The sequence below is a fragment of the Bos grunniens genome, chromosome X, assembly GCF_055505025.1.
Source record: "Bos grunniens cultivar Pamir isolate PY7600 chromosome X, Bosgru_T2T1.0, whole genome shotgun sequence".
Classification (NCBI taxonomy): domain Eukaryota; kingdom Metazoa; phylum Chordata; class Mammalia; order Artiodactyla; family Bovidae; genus Bos; species Bos grunniens.
Genome location: NC_141194.1, coordinates 18,707,057 through 18,730,488, shown reverse-complemented (window position 1 = coordinate 18,730,488; position 23,432 = coordinate 18,707,057). Strand labels below are relative to the sequence as shown.

The 23,432-nt window shown below is 43.3% G+C and overlaps 1 protein-coding gene across 2 annotated transcripts in view; it reads right to left on the bottom strand.

Annotated features, from left to right (window-relative positions):
* The window catches only part of PHEX (phosphate regulating endopeptidase X-linked), a 213,327-nt gene that overhangs the window by 97,514 nt on the left and 92,381 nt on the right, over positions 1-23,432 (bottom strand). For both annotated transcript variants that reach the window (XM_086389324.1, XM_086389325.1), the window contains one exon: positions 12,326-12,427. In XM_086389324.1, coding sequence (XP_086245450.1) covers positions 12,326-12,427 — 102 coding nt within the window. The remainder of the gene's footprint in view (positions 1-12,325; positions 12,428-23,432) is intronic.

Sequence of the window (23,432 nt, the reverse complement as noted above, 5' to 3'; positions counted from 1 at the left end):
TCACATAAACTTCTCACTCAAACTTCTGCAAATCTGCTTATTACTGAAATTCTGTCTTTCAATTTGGTAATGAGTCTCTCCCCTCTCCCACAACAATGACAACAACAGCAAAAAATTAATATATTGCTCATTGGTAGAACTAATTAAGGCAATGATTTATAAATTATTCAAAACAGTCTGTGATTAAGTAAAAATCAAACATTAAAGAGGATATCCTGTGTCAGGGAACAAAGATGCTATCAGAAACAACTAGAGTCAAAGACAAGATGGTGGGGGAGTAGATGGACATGGAGAAACAACTGGAGTCATGTCAAAATTCTCTAAAGTAAGAGATTTAAGTTGGCCAAAATGGGATAGTCTGCGCTAAAAAATAATGATTGTCATGAATCTAAACAGATCCAATACATAAAATTCCCTGGGTCAGGGCTTCCCTGGTGGCTCAGATAGTAAAGAATCTGTCTGCAATGCAGGAGACCCAGGTTCATTCCCTAGGTTGGGACAATCCCCTGGAGGAGGAAATGGCATCCCACTCCAGTATTCTTGCCTGGAGAAGTCCATGGACAGAGGAGCCTAGCGGGCTATAGTCCATGGGATCGCAAAGAGCCAGACACAACTGAGCCACCAACACTTTCACTTTCCCTGAGTTTATCATGATACTTAAAAACGAAACTCTTTTGGTACCTTTGGAGATAGTAAGGCATGAACTCATTGCGAAAATCCATAAATAAAAAGACATTTATGCTGCCTTTTGGCAGTTTATATCAGTATAAGTTGTATGTCAGTGTAATCAAGTGGTTTATGAGAGAAAATATTTTTTATAGAAATATTTCAGCTAATAAATGCAGAAAGAATGCCAGAACTGGAAAATCACCCACTGCAATTCCTACTGAACTCATATATCTATGCACTGTACCAATGACCAGTTAAATGACTTAAAGAGCAGTTTTCAACCCTGGCTGTATATTTGTACCTCCTGGGGAACTTTAAATACTGATACCTGGGTCCCAACCCCAGAGAGTCTGAGCTCATTGGTCTGGGGTGTGGCCTGAGCATTTGGATTTTTTAAGCTCCACAAGAGTGATGTGAAGGTACAGTCAAGAAAGAGGACCACTGCCTATCATGAAAGGTTGATGGGTAAGTTAAAAATGAAGGACTGATCTGATAATTCTTGAACCCACTAATCAACCTTTTCCTTGGAAGTGGAACAAAACAGCACCATGTGCCTCTTGGTGGGCTGCATAGGAGGCACACAGCGCTGCTCGTGAAGTCTTATACCAAAAGAAAATTGAACCTGAATCTAATCAAACCTCTAGATTGAACCCCCAATTTACAAGAAATGCGAGGGACAGAAGAACATGTTAAAAGACAAGGGTAGTATATCATCAGCCAACAGTGCTGAAAATTCTTCCAGACAAATAGCACAATGTCTTCTATAAATCAATTTCATGGATAAAAGTGAATGGAGGTTAGGACTTCCCCAGTGGTCCAATGGTTAAGACCCCACACTCTCAATGCAGAGGGCATGGGTTTGATCCCTGGTTGGGGAACTAAGATCCCACATGCCACACAGCGTGGCCAAGAGAAAAAAAGCAGGGAAGCTTTTAAAACTTTTAAAGCCTTAAAAACAGATATACATCATCTCATTCTTTTTAGTCCATTCCCCCACTTATAGCCTCAGAAGGAGAAAAACAAACCATTTTAGCATTTCTGATAGGTCTTTCCTGTCCTCTCTTAACATCAAAGTGTTTATTTATAACTGAAAAACTCTACCCCCCAAATACAGATTATTGCATTGAAGTGACCCCTGGAAATCAGTCCTGAATATTCATTGGAAGGACTGAGGCTGAAGCTGAAATGCCAATACTTTGGCCACCTGATGCAAAGAACTGACTCATTTGAAAAGACCTTGATGCTGGGAAAGATTGAAGAAAGACTGAAGATGGGAGGAAAAGGGGATGACAGAAGATGCGATGGTTGGATGGCATCACCAACTCAATGGACATGAGTTTGAGTTAACTCCAGGAGTTGATGATGGACAGGGAGGTCTGGCGTGCTGCAGTCCATGGGGTCACAAAGAGTCGGACACGACTGAGCGACTGAACTGAACTGAACTGACCCCTGGAAGGGAAGAACTGTGGTCCCTGGTTCATTCCTGGCTCATTCAGAACCCAACATGGCTTCCCTTCTTAAAAGTTTTAAGAGGATGATGACAACATTTTGGAACTAGACAGAGGTGGTGGTTGCACAAAATTATGAAAGTACTCAATCCCACTGAGTTATACACTTTAAAATGCTTAATATTATATTATGTGAATTTTACCTCAATTAAAAAAGGGAAAAAGGAGGCAAAGCTAGGGGAGAAAAGAACTATGAGACAGAAATGGTCAAGATTTGAAGGCTGTTTAGAAGACAGACTCAACAGGATTTGAGTGCTTCCAGTTAGTTGGCTGGGAAGTAAAATGGAGATTTCTAGTTTGGGAGTCTGAAGAGCTGGCTGTAACCCACAGACTGACTTAATCTCCACTGAGAATAACACAGGACCAAAAAAGGAATGGGAGCCCAATGAATGTTCGATTTCCTCAAGTTCCCACTTTTTTAACAGAACAATAAAGCAGAAAATCACAGAACACCCTAAATATAGTGTAATTGGATCATATCAAGGCATTGCTAAAATGTCTTTTGATCTCCTTGTAAGCAAAATGGATAAATCAGATGACAGTTCCGTGAAGCTGTTCAAAGTAGAATAACTGGACTAAAAATCCATTGCTTAGTGAACTGATAGGCACCTAACAAAAGACCTGCCACAGAGCAGGTTCTCTATGAATCTGCTCAATAGATTCTAAAGACTCCGAAGGATGAGTGAATAGGGACATTCCAGTCCTATTGTGTGAGAATGCTCATTAATAACCCAGAAAAACGATCAAACCAAAAAGTGGATTCATCTGGGACTTCCCTTGTTGTTCAGTGGTTAGGACTTGGCACTCTCACTGCCATGACCCCAGGTTCAATCCCTGGTTGAGAAACTAAGATCCCACAAGCTGTATGCATAGTAAAGACCAAAAAAAAGTAGACTTACTAAATTATGAATGATATAAAGGTAGAGACATTGAATAACAGATTTGAGATTTTTAAAGGTCTTTCGAGATGCCATTCTATGGAATTAATCCTAAATTTGGGGGGAAAGCATTATGCACAAGATGTTTATCATAGTAATATCAATAATAGCACAACCTAAATACCCAACTATGGGGAAACATTTAAGTGATCTCCTGTATAACCACTGGAAGGTGAAAAAAAAGAAGAAAGAAAGAAAAAAAAGACGGTGCAATAACAAGAGAAATGCTTAAAATATGAGAAAAAAGAAAGAATCAAATTTATATATACAGCATTTTTCAAGCCTATGCATAGGGAAAAAATACAAAGTGATATATCAAAATGTTAGCAGTGGTTATGTTCGTGTGATGGCACTAGCAATAATTTCCTTTCTACTGTTATACTCTACCTTCAAGATTTTCTTTAACAAGCATAGATTTTTGCAGCAAAAATAATAAACATACAGGAGATCCAGAAACATACACTTTTTAAAAACCAGAGCCATGACCAAAGCTAAATGGATTTTTAACATGAATTAATGTAAAGTTCTAGGATGAGGGTTTAAACAAAATGCCAAGCTTATGACAGGAGCAATAGGGCTTAACGACACTTCTTGTGGGATTTAAAAAAAAAAAAAAAGACCTAGAAATTAACTGACTGTAAATTCGTTATGAGCCAAGAGTGACATGACTGAGGGGAAAAGATAGCCATAATATAAACTTCTGATTTCCAATATAATTTGTATGCAAAACAAAGGCAGTAATAATATTCCCATTGTGCTGTGAGAGTTGGACCATATCTAGAATATCGTGTTCAGCTTTGAACTTGAGCTTTCAAAAAAGATGTTGAAAAGCTGGAGAGCAGCCAGCAGGATGAGGCATCAGAAGCACAGCAGAGAGCAGTGAATCCCACACTCTGGCAGCTTCAGAATCACCCCGAGGGCTTACTAAAACGCAGGTTCTTAGGTCTCCTCCCAGAGTTTCTGATTCTATAGATCTGGGGTGGGGCCGAGAATCTGCGTTTTCAGCTAGTTCCTAAGTGAAGTCCACGCCGCTGGCCTGAGGACCATACTTAGAGACCCACTGGCCCTGTGGATAAAAGCACAGACTCTGAAACCAGACTGCCAGGGATTGAGTTCCAGCTCTTCCACCTACTGGCTATGTGACCTTGAGCAAGCTTGCTTGCCCTCTCTGTGCCACAGTTTTCTCACCTGTAAAATGAAACAACTTGAGCATCCTCATACAGGCATCATGGTTTTGATGTAGTTAATATATATGAAGTATTTACAACATCTCCCTGGTATATTAGGCTTATTAATTAAAGAGGAACATGAGAGATGTTCTATCTGATACAGGAAAACATTTAAACATCTCCAAACACTGGAAGGGCTTTCATGTGGAAGGTATATTCCACAGAGCTCCTGGGGACAGATATGAAGTCTAAGGGTGGAAGTGCCCAAGAAGGAACCTTCGTATCCATAACAAGAAGGACTATTTTAGAAGCTGGAGCAACAATGGAGTGGGTGGCCTGGGTGGCTTCTGAGTGTCCCAGTACTCACTCAGGGCAGAACTACTGAAAACTCTGGGGGTGAGGCTTGGCCATCTGGGTTTTAACAAGCCCTCCAGGGGGTGCCACAGCAACTCAAGTATGAGAACCAGTGGCATCTAACACTGTCCAAAACAACATTCCACAAGGCTTCATCTAGAACACCAAAACTCAATTAAAGTAACCTCACTCCAACAAGGTATCAGGTAATTATATGCCTCTGGTAACTATGTGCAGCAAACCGCTGCTGCTGTTTAGTCGCTCAGTCGTGTCTAACTCTGTGACCCCATGGACTGTAGCCCGACAGGTTCCTCTGTCCATGGAGAGGGTAGCCATGCCCTTCTCCAGGGGATCTTCCCGACCCAGGGATCGAACCCACGTCTCCTGCTTGGCAGGTGGATTCTTTACCACTGAGCCACCTGGGAAGCCCTTGCAACAAACTCCTACTTACACCAAATATTTGCTTTTGCATTTAAAAAGTGTATCACAAAGATAACACTGAACTTGTTCAAAACAAGAAAATCTAAAATCCACAGAGAAAAAAGCAAGGTACTCCTGTCCCATCACCCTCTCAGGAGGGGCTGCTCACTATTAAGTGTCCTGAAGGGACTACAGAGAAGGACAGTGTTCTGAAAAAAAAAGCATTAAAGCATCTAAAGGTTAAGAGGGCCCTCAGAGGGAAACACAACAGCCCGGACACATGGAACCTATTTTCCCACCTCTCAGCAGCCAGTGTGGCCAAAGTCCCCCCTCCTGCTCAGGACAACAGCTTGGGAGAGACAGCTGAGCACACTTGGAGAGTCTCATGCTCCAGGCACTCTTCTAACTACTTCAGGTATATTAACTTCTCATGACAAATCTCTGAGGTAGGTACTGATCTCACCATTTTACAGATGTGAAAACTGAGGGTTGGAAAAGTTAAGTCATTCCACAGCTAATAAGCGGCAAGCATGGGCTCTGAGCCACGGCAGTCTTTCTCTAGTCTGAAGGCTTCTGTACCGTACTTTCTGTTGGGGCCAGTGAGGCAGAGAAGGGACAAGTGGGAAGGCCACTACCTTGGCCTGACTGTGTGCATGACAGAGACAGAGAGACACAGAGCCAGAGAGTGTCAGCAAGCTCAAGATGGTAGCCAGTGTGAGCCCGTGATCCAGGCGAGGTGGGGGGAGACCAAAAGATGTTTCAGCTGCCACTTTGTCAGTCCCTGTGTGTTCCTGGGCAAGCACCGGCATGGATGCACAAACTGGCGTGACGGCAATCTTAAGCACCTACGCACACAGGCTTGAACCTGTCACAGGCAAGAGTGAGGAGACAGTTTGACAAAAGCCCTTCCCTTCCTTTTCTTCCACAAAGCAATTTAAAAGGAATATGTGAGATGAGGCAGGAGTGAAGGTAGCAAAGGAAAGTGACAGCTGGAGGCAAAGTTGTTGGGGTTGATAAGGAAGGAAGAGCCAAAGGAGCCACGCTCCCCGGCAGCAGGAACAAGGGCTGTGACAGGGGACAAAGGTAAGCATGGGCACTCCCCATGTCAGTGCCCTCACTCAGGCTGTGTGGGCTCAGAGATTCCTCCTCTAGACCCACAGAATCGCTCTGTGTCTCCATCACATGAACACTTCTCTCCATCGTCTCGGAATCCCTATCACTGTTGTGCTCTCCTAGAAGGGTGCAAACATCAGCTCATCTCTGAATCTGCAGCTCCGAGTCCAGTACCTGGCCCGCTGTCGGTTCTGGATACGTGTGCAGGACTGAATGTACTGAAGCGGTGCTCGCATCCAGATGCAGTGACATGCGCTGTCACCTTAAGGAGAGGGAGGACAGGAAAAGTCACACCCCAGAGGCTGTCTCCTAGGCGGGAAGCCCCCAGGTGCAGATCCCAAGACAAGGACTAAACGGCAAGCAGTTCATCTGGGACGTGAAAGAGACACCGAACACTACGAGAGGACAGGTGAAGGCCATGAAGAAAGACACACTCCACTGAGCCTATCTCATGGAGCCAGCAGGAGCAAGTGCAGAGCACACTCAAGGGAGGAAGAGGCTGTGGCAACCCCCATCAACCACAGCAATCGTCAGCTCCCCAGTCCGCTGAGCCCTCTGTGGGAGTGGCCTAGCACACTCCAGTGGGAAGACAAAGCTGTGGGGGAAATACAGGTGCTGGCAGGTGAAGTCAGAGAGATGAGCAGTGAAACAGTAATGGCAAGGGCAGAGGGTTCCCCTTCCCCAGCTCACCAGGCCTGGGGTGGTCCTGAAAATCTGCATGTCTAATGAGTCCTCAGTGAGGCTGCTGCTGGTGGTCTAGAAGCACACCCTGAGAATCACTGGGCTTGGATGTGGGCAGGATACCCGCATGGGTGGTAAAGACCAGATGTTGTTGTTGCTCTTTAGGCACTAAGTCATGTCTGACTCTGCAACTCCATGGACTGTATCCCGCTAGGCTCCTCTGTCCATGGGGATTCTCCAGGCAAGAATACTGGACTGGATTGCCATTTCTTTCTCCAGGAGATCTTCCCGACCCAAGGATCGAACCCACGTCTCCTGTTTAGCAGATGGATTCTTTATTGCTAAGCCACCTGGGAAGCCCCAAAAGACTGGATATACCTGGGGCAATTCCAATAACTAGATCTGGGCAGAGACTAAAGATAAAGGAAACCAGATTTACACCCCAAAATATGCCTCTTTGACATAAAAATTATTTTGAGCTGAAGGCAACTAGGCAATTGAGAAGCAACAGATACAAGAAAAGCTCCTGCCCTCCCCCAATTTGCGTAAAAGGAGGAGATAACTTTCTAAAGATGTCCCTCCTGCCATCTCTACCAGGGAGGACAAAAGGGAATCACTGAGACAACTTGAGACACTGTAGGCCTGAAGACAGCAGCAGGAGACTCCATGTAACAGTCTACTAACTAGCCCGTATCTATCATTAGTTTTCCCATGTATTTACAGTCCCACCATCTGCCACTTTTGAAGGCTAAAATTACTTTCCCTTTTTCCTTCTCTTGTTGCTCAGTCATGTCCAACACTTTACAATCCCATGGACTGCAGCATGTCACGTTTCCCAGTCCTTCACATGTTTTTCTTCCTATTTCTCTACAAATGTATTGTTCTTCGTTTTAGGTGACACACAAGCCAGAGTTCTAAGCCACTTCTCTGAGTTACTCATTTTTCTGAGTTTCTCTCACATGTGTATGAGATATACATGTTACTGAACTTTTGCTTGTTTTTCTTGTGTTAATCTATTTTGTTGTTGTTGTTATATGGACCCCAGTTAAGAACTTAGAAGGATGGAAGGAAAGGTTATTTTCCCTCCCCAACAGAGACAAAGCCAAAGACGTGAGCTCAACTTCTATTTGGCCCTCTGTAGGAAAACTCTTCCCACCGTGCCCAGAGCATGTGCCTGAGAGTCACATGCTTATGTTGATGGGACCGTGAGACAGACTTCCTAGAAACCCGCTGTATCTGCTACGGCTAAAATTAAAGCCATTCACAGCCTCCTGAGAATGCTGCAGTCCTAGGAGTTCCCTCAGGGTCTTTTTCTCAAAGGGTGGTGATCTGGTAAGCAAAAGTTGCAGGGGTAAAGAGCACAAACAAATATCTACAAAGAATCCAGCTTTTGGCTGCAGAACTGAATCCAGCTGGAGGTCAGCCAAGTTCCTCCTGCTCTAACACAGGGCTCACCTGCACAAGCCTGGTTCCCGCCTCCAGAGCAGCCAAAGGCAGCACTATATCCCTTCCTGCAGGCCTCACAAACATTATGTAGTGGGGTGACCTTGCGATTCTCCTACTCTGTTTTGGAAAAGGCAAATCTTCTAGAAGATGCCCCCGAAGTAATTTGTTTCATCTTACACTCATTCAATAGCTATGACAGCTGGAAAAAATTAGCAGGCCTCCAGTCCTTTGCTGCTTGTTTATAATAAGAGCATATGCTTGCAGGGAACATAGAATCCTAAACAAAAATTGGTACTTATTTGACCAGACTAAATTTCCATTTTGAAACCTATGCTGTTGGTTTCACAAAACAAAACCACTCGTGATCTCCTGGGTGGAAAGGCAGGGAGACTGAGATAACAAACCCATCCTTCATTCACAGAAGCAGAGGTTACACTCCCTTACATAACCTGCACACCTCACTCCTTGTTTCTCTTTTACAGTGATCACCCTTAGGAAAGAGCACACAAAGCCGCAGCCCCACACTTCTGTTCTGAGACTGGAGTAACCAGCACAAAAGCCAAGGTGTTAGGCATCTGGACCCTCCCTGCTCAGGAGGCAGGTCACTGGGGAATGCTAAGGTCAACATCCCTTGGGAGGCACTGTAATTAGTTGCAGACCAGAGCCTGATTGTGAAGGAAAGAAAAGCTTCTCCCCATCACAAATCAGAACATTTTTCCAGCTTTCCCAATGGGTTGCCAAGTGACTCAGCACTGGCCCAGTGTGGGCACTATTATTGATGAGAAATCTTCCGCCTGGGTGATATACTGCATACAACACATGCCCAAAGAACAGTGCCAAGTCATACCAGGAAGAGCAGGCGAATTATTCACCTCCACTTCAGATGCAGGCAAATCCTGTCTTAATGCAGGGGCTACTCAGTATCAGAAAGACAAAGCCCCTAAGATAGTCAGAGATTTCCATCTAAGATTCAAGGCATGATTAGGTAGAGCCTCTTCTTTCTTGTTGACTATTAAAAGGCAATCAAATTGAGGACAGCATAGCAAAAAGACAAGAAAAAGAATAATTTTTCAAAAACAACCCCAAAGCAGAAAGCTGCATAAAAGCCTTCAGCTTCCTAAATGTTGTCTTTATGAGTTCTACGAGCTCCACCCAGAGGTCACTGCCAGATCTGCAGGTTCACTTAATTTAGAAAAGAAAATCTCATCTTCTGGGGACCAGAGACAGACCTGCCTTGGAAAACTGCTGGAAATTCTTAGACAATGTTCCTTCTTTCTTGCCTTTAATTAAAGGAACTGCTCTGAGCTCTGAAATTCAAGATATGCTCCAGGAGCCTCGTGTCATCCAACAGGACAACTATCTTTGATATTTGCACCTGTCGAGGAACTAGTGTGAGTTCCTGCCAGGCTGAACTCAGCTCAAAGACAGCAGAGTGTTCAAAGAGTACTTTCAGAAGAAAAGGTGAGGGTTCTCCTTGAAATAAAATATAAGACTGGAGAGCAACTCAAAGGGTGAACAAGAATGTGTCTAATATTAGGACTGAGAATAATCCTCCTTCAAGAAGGACCCATGACTACTTGCCCAGAGGGCCCAAGTATAAGGCAACCACTCCCTTACACAACCCCAGAGACAACCCATAAGGCAATCACCAGCCATACTTTTCAAAGAACTGATTGCAGTCCCCATAGCATTCCCTTGGTATCTAGCCATTCATAACCCACACACCTCGCTCCAACCCACCCTCCACACCAGTGACTCTCAGTTCACAATGGTTCAGGCTAGGATCAAGAGCTCCCACTGTGCTGTGCTCTCAATTGCCCAGTGTAAGACATGCTTTGTTTCAGATATCATAAGCCAGCCCAGCAACTAAGTGAAGCCTTCAAACAACGACATGTTGGTGCAAAAAGTTTCATCAACCATCTGGAGAGCTTCTCATCACAGCCCGCGTGCTCCTCCTGCCTTCATCAGCATGTACCTAACCTGACTTCCACCCACTCCAGTGTTCTTGCCTGGAGAATCCCAGGGACGGGGGAGGCTGGTGGGCTACCGTCTATGGGGTCGCACAGAGTCAGACACGACTGAAGTGACTTAGCAGCAACCTGACTTCAGATAGATGTGACAGATTCTCAAACGGGAAAAAACAATCAAACTCGCCCTCTATCTTCCTCCAACACCACTGCCCCCCTCCTCCCCCAGCAAGTTCTTTCTTCACTATAAACACTGAAACAGGCTTTTCATGTCTATCGACAAAAATATCTATGGCAATGTTTATTCATCTTAGGAGTATTAAAGCTCTAGAAAATATCTGTGCTAAACCTTGGCACATTCTCATTTCAACAAGGCTAAGCATTCCCAAAATGTTACCCTCTTACTTTGTTAAATAAACTTTATTATGTAGAGTAGTTTTAGTTCAGTTCAGTCACTCAGTTGTGTCTGACTCTTTGCAACCCCACGGACTGCAGCACGCCAGGCTTCCCTGTCAATCACCAACTCCTGGAGCTTGCTCAAACTCATATCCATCGAGTCAGTGATGCCATCCAACCATCTCATCCTCTGCCATCCCCTTCTCCTGCTGCCTTCAATCTTTCCCAGCATCAGGGTCTTTTCTAAGGAGTCAGTTCTTCGCATCAGGTGGCCAAAGTATTGGAGCTTTGGCTTCAGCATCAGTCCTTCCAATGAATATTCAAGACTGATTTCCTTTAGGATTGACTAGTTTGATCTCCTTGAAGTCCAAGGAATAGTTTTAGGGTCATAGCAAAATTGAGCAGAAAGTACAGAGTTCCAACATAGTGGCCAGCCAGTACATACGCACAACCTCCCCCATTATCAATATCCCCACCAGAGTAGGACATCCATTGCAATTGATGAACCTGCATTGTCACATCATTATCACCCAGAGTTCACAGTTTACATTATGGTTGATTCTCAGGGCTGCACATTCTATGGGTTTGGACAGATGTACACTCATATGTAACTGTCATTATGGTATCATACAGAGTCTCCTCCCTGCTCTGAAAACCCTTTTCCCCTTTGTCCCTTGACCACAACGCAGAAAAATTTTTTGCTCAGCATGACTCAGTATGACTCTAAGCAGTGTTCCTGAGGCCTGCCAAAGGATGAGAATCACCAAGGAGACTGGTTACAATCACAAATGTTCAGACTGCACCCTCAATCCACTGCATCAGACCTTGCTAGAGAGGGGCCCGGAAAGTTATAGATGGTCCATGGACCTAAAGAAGAAATGCTCCTAAGTGCAGTCTCCAAGCAGAAGAGCAGCACCTGTTAAGAATATTGCAGGCATTTCCTACCCATGTGAGCTCCAGCTCCATCAGAATACTTAGAATTCAAGATGGGCCCCATTCTTTATTTTCAAACAGCTAGGCTGCTGCTACTTTTCTCACTTATTCCTTTATCTTGCTGCATGGTACCAGAAAGTTTTACAAGGGCAAGCAAGTGTCTGCTTCTATTAGGAAACATGTTTGTATTCCTACACAATGGGCTACCATTTATAAGCACACTATTTGGATCATTTGCACAAAGTGATGGGTCAGGAAGTAGCTCTGCTTGGTTACAGTAAAGTATCTGCCTGAGGACACTAGCGCACGTGGTGCATGGAGCAGAAGGACACACAGCCAGTATGGGTTTTTCTTCTTTGTGCCTTGAGGGCTCTTCTGCCAGCTGCTCCCCCTGGCTCCCCACTGCTCTGCATTCTGCCATAGCCAATGATGGTTTAATGGCAAAATTCGCTGGGCAGCAAGCCATGTGGCTCTTACAGCCGGCAATTAGGAGAGAAGGAAAGGTTGAGTTACAAGGTGTTTGAAAATGCAGTTTGAGTAAGTCAGATCTTATTTTCTCTTACCTCCTGGTAATAAAATCTCCATATTCATCCCAAAACAGATACCTGACTCTGGGGTCATTCGGAGTCAATGGCTCAGTCAATATAAAAATCCACCACACAGTCGATGGGGAGCATGAAAATCCATTAAACCAAAAGTCATATTTTTTTTTCATCCAAAGGAATCCTTACCTTTTCTTTGGCTTTCCTTTTTGTCCCTGCATCCATCCACTCATTTTCTTTCTCCAGCATGTCAATAAAGGCCCATCGAACACCCTCAATCAATTCCTCCATCTATAAGAAAATACCCAAAGAAGCAGGTCAAAACCAAGAAGCCTCAGACAAGGTTTTCTGGGCCACGATAAACAGTCCAATGCTAAACACAGTGGGAAAGAAGCTCCCTTCAGATTCACTACATGCTCTGGCAGAATTTCTTCTTTCAGGGAAATGCCTTTTTTCCCAACTGCTAGAAGAAAACTAACCATTTCTTCCCTTAAGAACAATGTGATGGCCTGGTCATAAAAGGATTATATGGGAATAGGAATTCACCATAGGTTGTGATTAATAACTTACCTGTAGCTACTAAAGGAGTCCGCCCTTATCAAGGATGCAACTAATTTCACTAAGTTAATAAGAATTTTGGGGAAACAAGCATGGGCTCTGTATTTCAGATCAGTATCACAGAAGAAAGTGAGTGAACCATTGAAAGATATACTGTTAACAGAGAAATAGGTGCGAGAGCCAGCACACTAAAGGATACTTCTCAACATAAATCAGACGTCAGGACCCCAGTTCTCTCCACGTTAGTGCCAGGGGTTAAACCAAATGCTTGGCTGTTCTCTGTCCTCTTCCTACTCCCCTTCTCCTCTCTGACAGCTCTGAAAAGTCTTCTGTTATTTCAAGTCGAAAATGGTAGGTCTAAAGGCGGCTGCTACAGAAATGCTGTCTTCTGAAAGACTTGTTTCAAAGTGTTCCAAGGGTTCGACCACACCCACATTGATGATGTGTTTGCCCTGGCTTTTCCTCCAGCATTTGTGGGTCAACAGAGAAGACTGGGAGAGAGGTGCTAACATTTAACTTCAGCGGCCCACATGGAGCAGTCTGGGGAGGCCCTGCCTGTCTACGGGTACAAATTAACCAGAATTCCACTTTCCTACAAAGATGCTTCAGTTTTCCTAATAGGATACTCCAGAAAGAATAAAATACTTGGTTTGGCACCAGAATGAAAATTTTCATTTGCGACTATGGAGTTGTAAATCCATTTTTAGCACTAATTCTAGAAATAAAGAAGTTTAGATGTTTCCTTGGTTCTATAATGAATTGTCAGCATGGAGCTCAAAATAATTTTTTTCTGTTTAATAAGTTTTCAGCTATGTTTTCAGTTCAATAACAGTTGTAAGGGAACGAGAGCTGGAAATCAGTGGGCTGGGTTCCACCGTATGTAAATAAGAACAAACAGCAGATGGAGGGGGGTACTTCACAGCTATTTCTTCCCAACTTAGTAAAAACATTAAAAGAAAAGAAATCTCAACTTGAGATTGGGACACGATGAAGACATGAAATGACAGAAGAGCAAAGGTCCTTTAAAATCATTAAGTCACTCGTTCTCACTGGGATCTTGAGAAGGGAAGGTGGGCTGGGAGGGGTTTAAAGAATGCTGATGTCATTGCTGCAGGGTGAGACCTGAGCACTGGGAGGTTCAACATTCCCCCCCCGCCCACGGGTGATTCTAATGTGTAACCAGGATGAAGACTCACTGGTGTAGAAGAAGCCACTTAGGCTACAGATGAGGAAGTTAGGAGTCAAAAGAGCCCATGATCTCTTCCACCCAGCTCTTCCAGCTAGGAAGGGTCAGAGCCTGACCTCAGAGGTAAAGACAGTATTGAGGCCAGGAACTCCTAAATCAGAGGAAATGTTCCTCATAAATCAGAGGAAAACGTCAGAAAGGTAGAAGAAAACCAAGAGATACGCAGCAGTGGCCATTTCAAACCGAAAACCCACAGAAGGAGGATGCTGAAACAAGGAAATCTTCAGGGACTAGATCTTTTGCCTCTGCAGTCACCAGCACCCCTAAGTCTTTATGACATCACTGCAGGGGAGCAAAACTTGCCCCATAAAATATGCCTCTTTCCCATAGCAATTGTTTTAAGCTGGTTATTTTTGGAGGAACAGAAGACAGAGGGGATCTGAAAACGAAATAGCAGTTGCCCTTTTGAAGAAATATCTATTCATTTGTAAGGGAAATCTCCATTTGTAAGGGTGTCTCCCTCTCTGTACCTGGCAGAGGAGGATGACTGAATCTCCAGAAGGTCTTATCAATGGAGAAGTCATGGGCTTAAATATGCATCACAACCACCCTCCTTTACAGCACTTTTCCCAGTGTTGTCCCATAACTGACGATCCTCAGTCCCAACGTCTTGTCTGTCCCTGAAGATTTAAGGTAAGGCTATGGCCATTTTGGCAAGTTGCTCAGTTTTCCCAGGTCTCTCCCATGTTACTTCCCTTGTGGCTCAGCGGTAAAGAATCTGCCTGCAATGCGGGAGACCTGGGTTCGATCCCTGGGTTGGGAAGATCCCCCAAAGAAGAGAAAGGCTACCCGCTCCAGTATTCTGGCCTGGAGAATTCCATAAACTGTATAGTCCATGGGGTTGCAAAGAGCCGGACACCACTGAGCGACTTTCAATTCCCAGGTATACACATTATCTAACTTTGTTTCATTTTCTACTGTTATTCTCTCTTAGGGGACTGGAATGCAAAAGTAGGAAGTCAAGAGATACCTGGAATAACAGGCAAGTTTGGCCTTGGAGTACAAAATCAAGCAGGAAAAAGGCTAATAGAGTTTTGCCAAAAGAACGCACTGGTCATAGCAAACACCATCTTCCAACAACACAAGAGAAGACTCTACACATGAACATCACCAGATGGTCAATACTGAAATCACACTGACTATATTCTTGGCATCTGAAGGTGGAAAAACTCTCTATAGTCAGCAAAACCAGGACCGGGAGCTGACTCTGGCTCAGATAATGAACTGATTATTGCAAAATTCAGACTTAAACTGAAGAAAGTAGGGAAAAGCACTAGGCCATTCATGCATGACCTAATCCCTTATGATAATACAGTGGAAGTGACAAATAGATTCCAGGAATTAGATCTGATAGAGTGCCTGAAGAACTATGGATGGAGGTTCATAACATTGTACAAGAGGTAGTGATCAAAATCATCTCCAAGAAAAAGAAATGCAAAAAGGCAAAATGGTTGTCTGAGAAGGCCTTACAAATAGCTGAGAAAAGAAGTGAAAGGCAAAGGAGAAAAGGAAAGATATACCCATCTGAATGCAGAGTTCCAAAGAATAGCAAGGAGAGATAAGAAAGCCTTCTTAAGTGAACAGTGCAAAGAAATGGAGGAAAATAATAGAATGGGAAAGACTAGAGATCTCTTCAAGAAAATTAGAGATACCAAGGGAACATTTCATGCAAAGATGGCCTCAATAAAGGACAGAAATGGTATGGACCTAACAGAAGCAGAAGATATTAAGAAGAGGTGGCAAGAATACACAGAAGAAATATACAAAAAAGATCTTAATGACCCAGATAACCACAATGGTGTGATTACTTATCTAGAGCCAGACATCCTGGAATGTGAACTCAAGTGGGCCTTAGGAAGCATTGCTATGAACAAAGCTAGTGGAGGTGATGGAATTCCAACTGAGTTATTTCAAACCCTAAAAGATGATGCTGTGAAAGTGCTGCACTTTATATATGCCAGCAAATTTGAAAAACTTAGCAGTGGCCACAGGACTGAAAAAGGTCAGTTTTCATTCCAATCCCAAAGAAAGGCAATGCCAAAGAATGCTCAAACTACCACACAATTGCGCTCATTTCACATGCTAGCAAGGTAACACTCAAAATTCTTCAATCTAGGCTTCAACAGTAAGTGAATCAAGAACTTCCAGATGTACAAGCTGGGTTTAGAAAAGGCAGAAAAACCAGAGATCTAATTGCCAACATCCACTGAATCATCAAAAAGCAAGGGAATTCCAGAAAAATATCTACTTCTGTTTCATTGACTACACTAAAGCCTTTGACTGTGTGGATCACACTTTGTGGAAAATTCTTAAGAGTTGGGAATACCAGACTCCCTTACCTACCTCCTGAGAAACCTATATGTAGGTCAAGAAGCAACAGTTAGAACCAGACATGGAACAACAGACTGGTTCCAAGTTGGGAAAGGAGTACGTCAAGGCTGTATATTGTAACCCTGCTTATTTAACTTATATGTAGAGGACATCATGCGAAATGCTGGACTGCATAAAGCACAAGCTGGACTCAAGATTACCGGGAGAAATATCAACAATCTCAGATATGCAGATAACACCGCCCTTACGGCAGGAAGCAAAGAGGAATGAAAGAGCCTCTTGATGAAGGTGAAAGAGGAGAGTGAAAAAGCTGGCTTAAAACTCAACATTAAAAAACTAAGATCATGGCATCCAGTCCCATCACTTCATGGCAAATAAATGGGTTAAAAGGAAACAGTGACAGACTTTATTTTCTTGGGCTCTAAAATCACTGTGGATCGTGAATGCAGCCATGAAATTAAAAGACACTTGCTCCTTGGAAGAAAAGCTATGAAAAACCTAGACAGTGTGTTAAAAAGCAGAGACATCACTTTGCCAACAAAGGTCTGTCTAGTCAAAGCTATGGTTTTTCCAGTATCATGTATGGATGTCAGAGTTGGACCAGAAAGAAGGCTGAGCACTAAAGAACTGATGCTTTTGAACTGTGGTGCTGGAGAAGACTCTTAAGAGTCCTTTGGACAGCAAGATTAAACCAGTCATACCTGAAGGAAATCAAACCTGAATATTCATTGGAAGGACTGATGCCCAAAGCTCCAATACTTTGGCCACCTGATGCAAAGAGCCAACTCATTGGAAAATACCTGGATGCTGGGAAAGATTGAGGGAAAGCAGAGAAGTGGTTGGCAAAGTATGAGATGGTTAGATAGCATCACTGACTCAGTAGACATGAGTTTGAGCAAACTCCAGGAGATCGTGAAGGACAGGGAAGCCTGGTGTGCTGCAGTTCATTGGGTTGCCAAGAGTCAGGCACAACCTAGCAACTAAACAACACCATGGTGTCCTTCAGTAGGTGACTGGATAAACAAACTGTGGTACATCTAGAATATGGAACATTCTTCATTGCTAAAAAGAAATGAGCTATCAACCCATGGGAAGGCATGGAGGAAGCCTAAGTACATATTACTAGAAAGTGAAAGTGAAGTTGCTCAGTCATGTCCGACTCTTTGTGACCCCATGGACTGTACCCCACCAGGCTCCTCCATCCATGGGATTCTCCAGGCAAGACTGGAGTGGGTTGCCATTTCCTTCTCCAGGGGATCTTCCTGATCCAGGGATCAAACCCAGGTCTCCCACATTGCAGGCAGACGCTTTAACCTCTGAGCCACCAGGGAAGCTCCTTAGTAATATATGTTCAGGTGGTGGAGGGAAAGACGAACCATTCAGGATGGGGTGGGACCTGCTCATGTCTGACCAGCTACCAAACACTCCTGCCTCCCTTCACATGCAGTTTCTGCCATTAACATCACTCACTTTTTTCCTAAACCAAAGGTGAACTTACACTGACACACCACCCAAGGTATTCACATATTACTAAGTGAACCTTAAATGCATATTGCTAAGTGAAAGAAACCAATCTGAAAAGGCTACATATTGTATGATTTCAATGATATCACATTCCAGAAAAGGCAAAACTACGGAGGCAAAAAAAAAAAAAAAGGTCAGTGGTTGCAGGGTAGGTGTAGGGAGAGAGAAAGAGGCAGAGCACAGAGAATTTTTAGGGCAGTGAAAATATTGTATGGTATTAGAATGATAGACTCAGGTCAAAATACATTTATTCAAACCCACAGAATGTTTAACACCAAGAGTGAACTCTGCTAAGTCACTTCAGTTGTGTCCGACTCTGTGAGACCCCATAGATGGCAGCCCACCAGGCTCTGCCATCCCTTGGATTCTCCAGGCAAGAGTACTGGAGTGGGTTGCCATTTCCTTCTCCAATGCAGGAAAGTGAAAAGTGAAAGTGAATTCGCTCAGTCATGTCCAACTCTTAGCGACCCCATGGACTGCAGCCCACCAGGCTCCTCTGTCCATGGGATTTTCCAGGCAAGAGTACTGGAGTGGGATGCCATTGCCTTCTCCAAGAGTGAACTCTAAGGTAAACTATATACCTTGGGTGATGTGTCAGTGTAAGTTCACCTTTGGTTTAGGAAAAAAGTGAGTGATGTTAATGGCAGAAACTGCATGTGAAGGGAGGCAGGAGTGTTTGGTAGCTGGTCAGATATGAGCAGGTCCTACCTCATCCTGAATGGTTCATCTTTCCCTCCACCACCTGAACACTGGTGGTCAGAGCACGTTCAGAAAGCCTCCCTTTTGAAGCCAAGGATCATCACTAGGTTTCCAGCCATATCAGCACCAAGCAAGACAAAACCACCAGCAGAGGTTGGTGAGGGGCACCAAGACCTAAAAAGCGACTCACAGTAACCCAGGGCTCATTTTGTCATATTCATAACAAATTAGCATGGCATTTTTGCCCCTGCCCCCATGGGTTTTGCTTCAGTGCTTATGGATAAGTGTCTGCACATTAGGAGAAAGGTCAAATAACCTAAAGCTGTCAAACAACCTGTCTGTCAAATGATGCAGGACACACCTAGCGCCACCCCCATTTCATGTCTGCTTCTGGTTACCAGGTGGCTCAGAGGTTAAAGCACCTGCCTCCAATGCGGGAGACCTGGGTTCAGTCCCTGGGTTGGAAAGATCCCCTGGAGAAGGCAATGGCAACCCACTCCAGTACTCTTGCCTGGAAAATCCTATGGATGGAGGAGCCTCGTAGGCTACAGTCCATGGGGTCGCAAAGAGTCGGACATGACTGAGCGACTTCACTTCACTTCTGGTTTCCAGGTAGCCCACTATCATCCTTTCAGAGCATACTTTCACTCTACCTAATAACACTCTTACTACTTAAAGCTGCTCAGTGCCTCTTGACTGAAAGTTTTCCCTTGAGAAGGGCAAGAACCAAGGAAATCACCGTTCCGCAAAATCTCTACACCTTCCTCTCAATTTCATTGTTGATGAAGAGACTATGCCATCTCAAAATATGTCTCTTTGGCTTAAGGATTATCTTGAATTGATTACTTTTAAGAAACCGCACACAAAATAAGCTGCAAAGAACAAGAGGTTACCCTCTGGGAAGAAACATTTGCATTTATAAGGGCAATTGTCATCTGTAAGGGTGTCTCCCTTAGGGCTTCCCTTGTAGCTGAGTTGGTAAAGAATCTGCCTGCAGTGCAGAAGACCCGGGTTGGATATCTGGGTTGGGAAGACCCCCTTGAGAAGGAAATGACAACCCACTCTAGTATCCTTGTCTGGAAAATCTCACAGACAGAGAAGCCTGGTGGGCTGCAGTCCATGGGGTTGCAAAGAGTCAGACACGACTGAGAGAGTAACACACACCACACACGCTCCCTTAATCAGGAAGAGCAAGTTGACTAAATCTCTAGAAACTCATATCAGTGGAGAAGGCACGAAGTTATTAAGCCTGCATAACAACCATACCTTTGTTTACTGTGCTTTTCCCAATAAATTTCCTTAACTGTCCCCCACCCCCCACCCCACTCCCAAACATCTTCTTTAGTCTTCAGCTGGAAATAGTATTTAAGGTGATGGTTTGGGCCATTTTGGAGAGTTACTCAGTTTCACTGGCTCTCTTTCATGTACAGGAGATATACAGGTTATTAAACTTATATTTTTCTCCTATTAGTCTGTCTTTTTATGATAGGGAGGTCTCAGCCAAGAACCTGGAAGGATAAAGGGGGAAAAAAATTTCCTCCCCAAGCTATAAACTTAAAACTACTCTAAAAAATTAAGTCCTTTTAAAAATGCAAAATACACACACACACACACACACACACACATGGTAGAAAGGATTTGGTGAAGAGGAAAAGGTTGAAAATATGGGAGAGAAAAAACAACATGTATGGTCCCTGAGAAGGCAAAAAGGGATGGGATCTGGAGAATATATGGAAGGATTCCCCTTAGACATGAGACAGGATTATGAGAGGCAAGAAAGATAAAATGATAGACAGGAATGCAGAAGAATGTATAGATGAGATGATGGAAGGTCAAGAGTCCTAGTAGAATGGCATGTCTTTTCTCCATGAAATAAGAACAAGATCTTCTGCTAAAAGGGAAGTTCTCTTAAAAGTTTGTTTTTTTCACACAGGGCTATATGCATCCTGGCAGCATGAACATACTGGTAGGAAGAGGGATATTCACAGATAAGGACAAGAGGGCAATGAAAGATTTCCTCTCAATATGCTATCCAACATGCAGCCACAGTAGAAAGCCCCTAAATAATTAAAAGCTGAGTATATCCTTATTTGGAGTAAGGAGTACAAAAGCTAATCTGCTTCCATTACAGTTGAAAGTTAGTTAATCAAATAAAACAAAACAAGCATGATCCAAGTCAAGACATCTTGGTATATATATATATAATGGAATTAGGGGATTTCCATGGTGAATCTTAAAGTCATTTTGCCTCTCTTCTTCTTGGAGCATTTTTATGAAACATGTACAAATTATTAAAATATGCTGAGTGGTTCCAAATATTTCTCTTTAAGCACCTTGGTTTCTTAGGACCCTCCCTGGCCATTCCTGGGTGTTAACCATGGGTTTCATAATCATTAACATTTTAAGCATTTTGCATAGGTTTTCAAAGCTCTGTACCTTGCTGATTGGCATCCCACATGGAAATAAAGTGGTAAAAAAAATATCAGGTATTTCTGGGATGAAGAATGACAAATAGTTGACACCTATGCATCTTCCTTCTTCCTCTTCCTTTCCTTCTCATACCCATCCACTCCCCTTACCACCTCTGTCTTCCCTAAAGCCACGCTTTGATAACTCAATCTTTCTGTGGTCCTCTTACAGATGTAAAAACCCAAGTACAGTCGGCCCTCTATATCTGCAAGTTCTGCATCCATGGATTCAACCAAGCCCAGATTGAAAATATTTGGGAAAAAAAAAATTCCACCAAGTTTCAAGAAGCAAACTTGAATCTGTGGCCTGCCAACAATTATTTATATAGCATTTATATTGTACTAGGTATTATAAGTAATCTAGAGATGATTTAAAGTATCTGGGAGGGTGTGCATAGATTATATGCAAATATTACACCATTTTCTGTAAGGGACTTGAGCATCACAGATTTTGGTATCTGCCAGGACTCCTGGAACTAATCCCCATGGATACCAGGAGAAACTGTAATCAATTTCCTCTTGTCTTTCCCTGTGAGCCTCAGTTGTTCTCTGTCCTAGTCTTGAGATATCTCATCATAGGTAAGCAACTCTTTCTTTTTGCACACTCTACAGATGTATTGTACAATGTTTTCTAAGAAATGGTGCTGAACTGCCCCAGCAGACTTTAAGAACAAGGGAAATCTTTGAAGGTTATTAATGTCATTGGTTGGCACATCAATGCAAATAAGAAAAATACTTATTTTACTATGCTGGAACTAGGAAGATAAATAACTGAACACTTCTGATTTTTAACTTTAGACTACTCTACAGCATCACATAATAACATCGCCTTCAGTCAAGTCATGTTCCCTGAGGCAGCAAAACCTGATGTAATTTTTAAATAAGAAAAAAGACAGGAATAGTATTTCTTGACCAAACCTTGACCTAATGCCCCAACCAGCCAGCATAAAACATTAACAGGAATCACTTAAAGTAGAAGTCATAAGGTGAACTTATCCATAGAAAATATTATTTAGAGTTAAAAATCAAAATATAACATATAAAAATTAAATGTTATTATGTTAAAATTGGCCACATTCAGCATGAGAGCCCTCCAGGGAAAGCAGCATTTTGTTAAGCATCTACTTATTTCAGATTTTATGGACCCACACTGAGAAAATACAGTTTATTTGGTCAGCATACCAAGCAGTTTTTAGTTCTTTCCCTCAACCAATGTTATTTAAAAGTGGATCCCCTTTCATACTCTGCACGCCAAGATTTTGCCGTAGTGTTCTACATCAGACACCAGACACTGTTGTGTCCCATATGCATATACATACACCTGTTACCCTTTCAGCAAAGGGTTTTGAAAATGAGATTCTCCTATCTTAGTGCATTAAAATTGTCTCAGGGACTTCCCTGGTGGTCCAGTGGCCGAGAATCTGCCTTGTAATGCAGGGGACATGGGTTCAGTCCCTGGTAAGGGAACTAAAATCCTACATGGGAACTAAGATCCCACATGCCACAGAGCAACGAAGCTCACACGCTACAACTACTGAGCCCGTGTGATCTGGAGTCCACGTGCCACAGCTACTGAGCCACAAGGAGAGAGTCCACTGACCACAACAAAAGATCCCACATGCTGCAACTATGATTCGATGTAGCCAAATAAATTTTTTAAAAAATAAAAAATAAAAATTGTCACTTGCTCTTCTGACTTCTCCTTATCCTCTCTCCCCTCACACGGAAATAAGAACTTGGTGCTCTATATAAATGGGTCAAGATGATTCTATTAACGCTTTTAAAGGGATATATGCTAACACTGCTTTGAGAAGAGGTGAAATCAAGCAAGACCCTGCAGGGCCTTCCTGGTGACAGACCCCTCTGTGTCCCCTACTTCTTATTTGAAAAAAAAAAACTTCAGTTTTGCCAGCCTTTCCTGAGTTATAAATAGCAGATTTGATCAGTTAAATAATTAGAGAAGTGAGAGAATGCAGAAACAAATGCGAAGCAGTCAAGCAAAAAGTAATGACTGCTTATACAACAGTTTAGCCAAAAACCCGAATCAGACTCCTAGTTTCTCCTCAAGGGATATAGATTAACAGTCTGGTGCATATCTTTGAGCTGGTTTACAGAAACAGGACCCACCAGATGGAAAGTGCCAACCACAAGCATGTAGCCCCCAGACGGGCAGGAACCAGAAGACTGATGCTTAAGATTCTCAAAACATCACCTTGCCACCTCATCAACAACCAATCAGAAGAATGTCTGCAAGCTGATCATGCACCTTGCAATCCTCACCCCTAATGTTGCATTTAAAAACCCTTGCCTGAAAGCCATCGAGTTCAGGTCTTCTGACTGCCCATTCCCCTTGCTTGGCTTTGCAAATAATGCTATACTTCCTTCACCACAACTCAGCGTCTGGAGATTGACTTGACTGCACATTGAGTTCAGCTCAGTAACAGAAGCGGTCAGCCAGCCCACTGTCAGT